General features: G+C 48.6%; 1 protein-coding gene across 1 annotated transcript in view; it reads left to right on the top strand.

Moving 5' to 3' along the window:
• The window catches only part of LOC104167188 (dysferlin-like), a gene marked incomplete at its 5' end in the record, with an annotated part of 61,182 nt that overhangs the window by 20,650 nt on the left and 32,551 nt on the right, over positions 1–7,981 (top strand). Inside the window, 3 exons of the mRNA XM_009707373.1 lie at positions 4,533–4,631; positions 5,351–5,479; positions 6,900–7,055. Coding sequence (XP_009705675.1) covers positions 4,533–4,631; positions 5,351–5,479; positions 6,900–7,055 — 384 coding nt within the window. The remainder of the gene's footprint in view (positions 1–4,532; positions 4,632–5,350; positions 5,480–6,899; positions 7,056–7,981) is intronic.

Genomic DNA, 7,981 nt, shown 5'->3' with positions numbered 1-7,981 from the left:
ACCCGCTCTGCAGCCCAGCGTTGCCCCCGGCACGTCCCTGCCGTCCTTTTTTCTCCCGGTGTTTCACGCACGCTCGGGGTTCAGCCCACGGGACTGCCACGGGTGATGGGTGAGAGCCCTCCCAGACCAATCTGCATGGCAAACTGGCTTTCCAGAAGCCGGGGTTGCAGGGGAAAGCACCCCCAAATACAAGTCACGGGATGGAGGAAAAATGGTGGCAAGAAGGTGCGTGGGTGGCTGCCTTTGGGTGAACATGGCTAAATGTGGGCAGATTGTATAGGATGGAAAACAAACACTGCAAACAAAGTTTTGTCTATTTCTGAGCAAAATTAACAGTACGGTGAAAAGAAAAAAAAAGGTGAAACGGCCAGAAATGGGTAATTTCTCTTTATGAACATCTGACAGTCCCCACCTTGAGGGTTAATGGAAGGATAAGCCAAGTCCTCCTGCAGCCTCCCTCTGTGGATGCTTGTGGTTTTCTCCTCGTCCCTCCAACCTCACTTTCTGCGGTGCTGCTCAGAGCTACCGCAGGTCCTGGGGACAGGTTGAAGGAACCAGGTGAAGGGACCAGGTCAACCCAAGGGTAACCGAAAGACAAGTCCCTCTTGGGGAAGAGATTGGCGTTGAAGGACACGGGGAGGTTGCCGACATGAAAAAGCCTTCCTCCAGCTCCCAAGGTCTGGCAAGTGTGAGGTCCCAAGCCCGGTTGGTGACACCTCCACCCCAATGTCTTGGGCAGGGCATGGCCTCTAGCAGGAAAATCTGATTTTTTCTGCCGCCTCAGCACTTCTGGAACTGCTCCTGGTCTGCATTTGTAGGTGATGGAGCAGAAGAGGCTGACGTACCTCCCTGGCCTGGGGATAGCTGGCACCTTGCTTGGGTGGTGGGTGGCTGGTGGGCTTCATTGCAGCAATTTCATGGCAGAACCATCCCGAGGATGCCTCCCGTAGGAGCGAGACGCTCGGATTCCTGCCTGGGCGTGCCGACCTCTGGAGCAACGCTAGACAGAGCAGCAGAGGGATTTAGGATGTGGTCAGAAAACCCCAAGGAGCGTAGCTGCGGTGTTTAAAGACATTTTTGTGTTCCCCAGCTGTTTGCCATGGCCTCGCCGCTGGAGTTTTCTGCGCCCGCAGGAGGACAGGGCTGGGCTGGGTTAGTTTAGTCAGGTCATGAGCTGAGCTGACCAGGCTGCCTTCGCACTGGAGCAGACGAGGATGGTAATACCACCCTCTCCAAGACCAAGATGCAGGGTGTCATCTCCTGCAAAAGCGTGGTAACAAACAGCTGGGGAGCTGCATCTATAAATGTCCAAGCTGTTTCTAGAGGGATCTTCTCATCCCAGCTGCAGAGCTTTCCCATGGCAGGAAATCTGCCTCCCAGATGTGAGGTGCGAGTACATTTCAGACTGAGGCAGTGGCTTAGCTTCTTTAGAGGCAGTATTTATTATTGCTAAAATTATCTATATTCCCATTTTTTTAAGATTGTGCAATCACTAGGAGAGCAAGTATAAGTGTTAAGACTTCGGTTATCTCATGCCTGCTCTGCTCCTGGCTTTGCTGTCTGGACGTTAACCTGTCCGTGCCTCAGTTTCCCCCACCTGTAAGATGATGATAAGGACTAAGTTTCACCAGAAGCCAACATGTCTGGTGCACGGCAACTTCTCAGGTTTCCACACCTCCTTTTGCTCCAGAGTGCAACGACCATTTCAACGCGTTATGTGAAAACTGGGTTGTGCTGGCTAAGCCCGGACTCCTCTATCCCCATCTGGGAACGCATCCGATGGGATGAGTTTGCAGTCATGGGAAACCCTGGGCAATGGGGTAAAAAAAAATCACTCTGGCTCAGCCTTCCTGACAAAAATGAGGTTAAAACTGGTGCATCCCCCCCAGATAAAACAAAATGAGCTTGAAATGATGATGACACAGGTCTGCATTTTGGGGTCCAGGGGAAGGAAAAATGCTGATGCCCTCAACAGCAGCGTGCATAACCCTGGGTAAAAGTCCTGCGTGGAGATCAGGCACAGCTTAAACCTCCTTCCCTGTTATCCGGAGGGGGTAAGTAAGCGGTGGCTGCTGGCTCTGCTAAACCGAGGGCCTGGTCCAGAACGCCCTTAAGGCTGTGTCTGAAGAGCCTCCTTGACTTCAGAGGGATTTGCACACTCGATTGAAGTTAAGCATGTGTCTGAGTGTTTTTGCTGTGTCCAAGCCATAATCCCAGAAATGTTTCAAGCGGGAAGTTGCAGCCTGCTGGTGAAATTCTGGTTTGTAAGGCTTTTTTTCTTTTTTTAAAAATCTGAATTTCTTTAGTTTTGGGAACAGCCGTGCTTTTGGTCATAAGACATTCCTCTCCTCTGGGATGCCTCCCGGGAAGGGGCTCTCCTGCTGCACCTTTCCTGGATGCTCATGGAGCTGCTGGAAAACTGATGAAATGGTCCTAAATGGTCCCATTCAGGTTCTTGCCTGGTGAAATGGTCCTGGACCCTCTTCTGCTGCTCCTGTGTTAAAAGTTGACTGTCCTGTTTTAGCAGAAAATGCCAAAGCCGGGCATCCTGGAGCTTGAAAGCTCTTGGCTTTATCTCAGTACTGATTACGAAAACGTTTGCAACCCTGACTCCAGTCTCAGGGCATTTGGGATGGAGGTGCCAGCCCACATTAAGGTGGTCCCTGCTCTGTGGGAGCGATGATTGTGAGGGAATGGGGATGGGGAGGCAGCCAACCTTCTGATAACCATGATAGCAACTTGCCGCGTATAAGCAAGCTTCTCTCCAAGTTAAAATTTTAGGCTTCAGTCACTCGATGTTAAATGTATCCACAAGTGATGCTCACCCGCGGGTGTGTGCCCCGTTGCAGCCCTGTGGGGGTCCATGCAAAAGTTGGAGAGGGCGTGAAGGATGCTTGAGGTCCCTCAGCCATCAATGCCAGGACTCTGGGCACAGCCCCTCGCTCTGAGGACCATCCCGTCCCGTCTCCAAGATAAAACACTGGAGGTGGTTTTGGCTATCACCTCGCTGCTAAATGAAATCCCTGAATTCAGTCGCTTGCGCGGTAGAGCCATTGCTTTCCCTGGCTTTCCCATTTGCAGGCAAATGGATTAATATCCTTCGCTATTAACATTCCAGCTGCTCCCCTTGCCTCTTTTTTTTCTTTTTTTTTCCCTTTTCCCTTTTTTTTTGTAACATCAGTAGAAATCAGCAAAAATATCTAACCAAATTCTTTGTCTTGGGGCTGCAGAAGATACCATGGGTAAGTCGTCAGATTAGTTTAAGTGCTTTCTTTGTAACTCAGTACCTGTGGAATGTCGTAATAAAGCCATGATGGTCAGAGTGTAGCTTTTTAAACAATAAAACAGGGGAAGTGATGAAAGGCAAATTTTTTTTTTTTTTTTTCAAAAAAAGGGAGGCAGCAGAGGCCTCAGAGTTAATTTATGTAATATTTCTATTAAAAACAATGTCTATTCAAGACAGCAATTTAAAGCCTGCACCGTTGGCTTAAAATATAAATCCAATAAACCTCTATTATGATTCCTCCATTAGGTCAGTGTGATGGAATTTTGTGGACTTCTAAAATAAGACATCATTATTTTTCAGGAATGTTTCATGAATCACAGTCAAAGCCCCTTCATCTTTGCTTGTATAAATTTCAAAAATGGTGCTCTTATAAAATATATACATTTGCTGAAGCCGGCAGCCGGCTTTCTGCTTGGAACAGCATCCTTGGAGCTGAAATGCAGTTTGCGTGGCAGAAGAAGCAAATGCTCCTTAATGGCATCCCGGCTGTGGGCCGTGATGTTGTGAGGCTGAGGCTGTACGAGATTTGCCCGTTTCTTTGAATAATATCAATGAGAAGAGACCTACATTCTTCCTGAGAGAGGTGCAGCACCTGAGGACCATTTTTTTTTAGTGGAAGTATATGCATTTTATGCATTTATTCATTTGCCCATGTGCATCGTTTGGATGGAGAGGTTGGATGTTGCCAGGACACAAACCAGAAAGGCAATCTCCAGCCCAGAAACCCCCAAACCTTCCAGGCAAAGCCTAAAGCAGGGGCTGAATTTCTGAACTGCCCTCGCATCCTCCCTGAATTTCAGGCTGTCAGGACCATGTTAGCGCAAGGGTGAATTTGTCTCATTGCCTGCACTGAGGTCCTGGGAAGACCGTCACCCAAATGGCCAAAATCTGCCCATGGCCTGAAAACGCTGCAAGTTTCTTCTTTGTGAGCTCTACCTCAGCCTCCCATGGAGAATCATCCTCTCTGCTGACAGGTCCAGGTCCATGGTGTTGCTGTGGCCACCACAGCCGGATTTGGGCTGAAAGCATCCCAAAAGCACCCTGAAACCAGGGAGTGAGGAGCTGCAGGTTGGGTTCATGACCACTTCATCACCTCTGCAGGACAGAGACCCACCAAACCCAGGCTGTGCCACGGGGCTGGTGCCCAGGGCAGAAGCTCAGCTCCAGCAATTATGGGAGATGCTGCTGTCGTTGGTCGCTGGGGTTTGCTCGTGGGGATGTGTAACTTTGGTATCCCTTGCCGCAGGAGGAAGAATTCATTGACTGGTGGAGTAAATTCTATGCTTCCACAGGAGAGAGGGAAAAATGTGGCTGCTATTTAGAGAAGGGCTTTGACACCCTGAAGGTAAGTGGCCTCGGCTGGGTCTGGCTCATTGGACCTGCACTCTGCATGATGTTTTTCCACAAGCTTTGATTTTTTTGGAGCATTGAGGCTTGCTTTCTTCCAGGCTAAAAAAAAAAAAAAGAAGATAATATCCCCAGAGAGCAGGTACTTTTGTTTTAAAAGTAACTATTTTGAAAACTCAATTTTCTTTGCAAAATCCTTTCTGGTAACTTTCCACTTTGCAGCCTTCAAGAAGTTGTCACTTCTCTAAGTGGCGGAGGAGATGGAGAACTGCCACCCTGAAAAATGTTTGGGAACAAGGAAAATCAGAGATTGCTTAGGGAAGGGGGAGATTTAGGCACCCTGTTACAAGAAGTGCTAACATTTACACAAAGGCCCAAACAGGACTAAAATGGGAAGACCTTGTCTGGCCCGAAGGAAAACGTTCCCGGCAGGAAGGTCTCTTTGGCTGATGGAAAACCTTCTGCGAGACCTTGGTTTAGCCTGGGTGTTCTGTGATGTGCTGTTATTTATCGTAGGGTTGCCAAAGGTCCGTTCTACATCACTGTCCTGGGAGGCAACAAGGGTGACAGGTCCCAGGACTCTGTCCCTGTGGGTGGTGTTTCCCCAGGACCAAGGAGCTTGGGTCAAGTCTTGTCCCAGATCGGTGGGGACATGCTGCTGGTCCCCCTCTGCCCGGGAGCAGTCCCTGCCCTTGCCCCCCGTCTCTCCCTCCCCAGGTCTATGAGACGGAGCTGGAGAACGTGGAGGACTTCGAGCATCTCTCCGATTTCTGCCACACCTTCAAGCTGTATCGTGGCCGGTCGCAGGACTCGAATGATGACCCCTCCGTCGTGGGGGAGTTCAAGGTGTGATGGTTTCTCTTTCTACTTGTACCCAGGAGCACACGCTGCTGGGTGGAAGGTCTTGCTGCTGAGTGGGATGATGCCAATTGGCTATTTTTCGGTAGGACTTCAGTGAGAAATGGGCCATAAAAGTAGACCACCGGGTCCAGTCTGAACAACCAGGTTTGGCTGCTGTATTCCCAGCAGCGATTGCCTTGCATGCTTCAAACCCAATCTAGGCTGTGCTGCCATCCTGGAGCAAAAACCCATCTGAAACCAATGCTGGACGTAAGCGGTGGAGCGTCTTCTTGCTCAGGGGCGGTGGTGGGAGCATGTGTGAGCAGTGATGGTCTCACCACACTGGGACTCACACCTCTCCCTTCGGAGGTGTCTGTCCAGGGCAGAGAAGCGATGCATCCTTTGCTCTTTTTAACCTTTAAGCTATTTGCAAGAGAAGAGGAATTACACTTTTCTAGCTTTTTTCTTTTAATTCCTACTCTTGCCCAGCACTGTCCTCCCCCAAACAATACCCAGAGACTGACTCCTGCCACTTAACTGGTAGGAAATCAGCTCTGGTGAACAAAACACTTGCAAATTTTTGCATTTTCTCTCTCTTCCTCCCATCCCTCTCTCAGAGACCAGCTGCCTTGTCCAGGAACCCTTAAAACTGTCCCTGCAGCGCAAGTCTCAGCCTAAACCTTTGCGGAGGGGTTAGTTCACATTGGCAGCAAGGCTCCTTCGCACCTCTCGAATAGTTTGAGTGCTCAACAATGAAGTAGAAGAGGTAAAGGATGAACAGGCTAGAGGGGCTCTGTGAAGAGGTATAACAGAGTTTGCATCGATGTTGAAGCTTGGCACCCTGCTCACGGCTGCTTGACCATGAAGAGCCTGGCAGGACATGGTCTGGTCTAGTAGTCGCACCTCTCGAATAGTTTGAGTGCTCAACAATGAAGTAGAAGAGGTAAAGGATGAACAGGCTAGAGGGGCTCTGTGAAGAGGTATAACAGAGTTTGCATCGATGTTGAAGCAAGGGATGAATGATACAGGCAGCTCGGCACCCTGCTCGTGGCTCCTCGACCATGGAGAGCCTGGCAGAACATGGTCTCGTCTAGTAGACAAAAGAGGGTCAGGATCTGGGCTCTGTCCGCAGCATTGTGGTAATTATAGGGGTAGTTAAACGTTGTAGTAGTTGTAGACGCCCCATCCCTTGGGCATCTGTCAACATTCAAGGCCAGGTTGGACGGGGCTCTGAGCAACCTGATCAAGTGGACGATGTCACTGCTCATGGCAGTGGATTGGACTGGACAACCTTTAAAGGTCCCTTCCAACCCAAACCATTCTGTGATTCTATGCCACCATCCAGACTGTTGTTGCAAGCCTGCTCACGAGACCCATCTGCACGTGTGAGTGTGCAAGCACAGCTGAATGTGTCTCTCCTTTACAGGGTTCGTTCAAAATTTACCCTCTCCCGGATGACCCACGAGTCCCAATGCCACCTCGGCAGTTCCATCAGCTGCCGGCCAGAGGACCCCAGGAGTGTCTCGTCAGGGTCTACATCATCCGGGCCTTTGACCTCCAACCCAAGGATGCCAATGGAAAGGTATCCTGCTGGGGAAAGCTCTGGTGGACCTCAGTGCTGGTGCATGGGGGGGGCTCCTTCAACGGGTCAGCCCTAATTGATCAAAATTTGCATATATGGCTTAAAATTTAGAAACAATGGTGACAGCAAAAAGGAGAAAATCTACCCCTTCTTTCTGCCTCTACTGCAACATCTGGGAGTCCCAGGAACCAGCTCTTCCTTCATCTTGAGGGATTTTTCAGTAGGGCTAGTTAAAATGGCTAAATGAGGTGGTTTTGGTGTTTTTTTTTTTTTTGTATTTTGATACCAAAGGAAACAAAATTATGTCTTTCACATGACTGCTTTTTGTAAAGCTTTGACAGTCTGGGAGAAAAATTCAGTGCAAAAAAAAAATTGTGTTGGTTCAAAAAGAAAAATATTCATTTTGCTTCACTTCACAAAAAGACTGAGGGAAAAATCCTGCTTAACTCTCTTTGTTCCACTGAAAAATAGGGAAAAATTTAAAAAAAAGTATGGGAAATATTTTGACATGAGCAAAACAAAAATGCTTTTTAATCTCCCCAGTTTTTGAAAATAGACTTGGCATGAAAGTTTTTCAATTTCTTAGAAATCTCCCGTAAAAGACTACTGAAGATCAAAAAGGAGGAATAGAAAAATGCTTTTTTTTAACAATGAAACCAAAACCAGTCCAAGTTTGACCCACAGCTTTTCCCCCCTACGCTGCGATGTCTCCTGAAGCTTGTTACAGTCAAGGGGAGACAAACGGTGAGCCCTGGATGCCCACTCCATCCTCACACTGCAGACCTTCCCTGAGCACTGCTTTTCCACCCTTTGGTTCCTAAAAAAATCTGCAGGTCAAGGAAAAATGATGAGGAACTTGGACTGGGTGTTATACCCAGGGAGCATAACTAGCCAATATTTTTGGAGATTTTTTTTTTTTTTTTTAT

This window comes from Cariama cristata, unplaced genomic scaffold (assembly GCF_000690535.1).
Source record: "Cariama cristata isolate BGI_N322 unplaced genomic scaffold, ASM69053v1 scaffold1699, whole genome shotgun sequence".
NCBI lineage: Eukaryota > Metazoa > Chordata > Aves > Cariamiformes > Cariamidae > Cariama > Cariama cristata.
The sequence above is the reverse complement of the archived record's forward strand: the minus strand, read 5'-3'. Positions and strand labels throughout refer to the sequence as shown.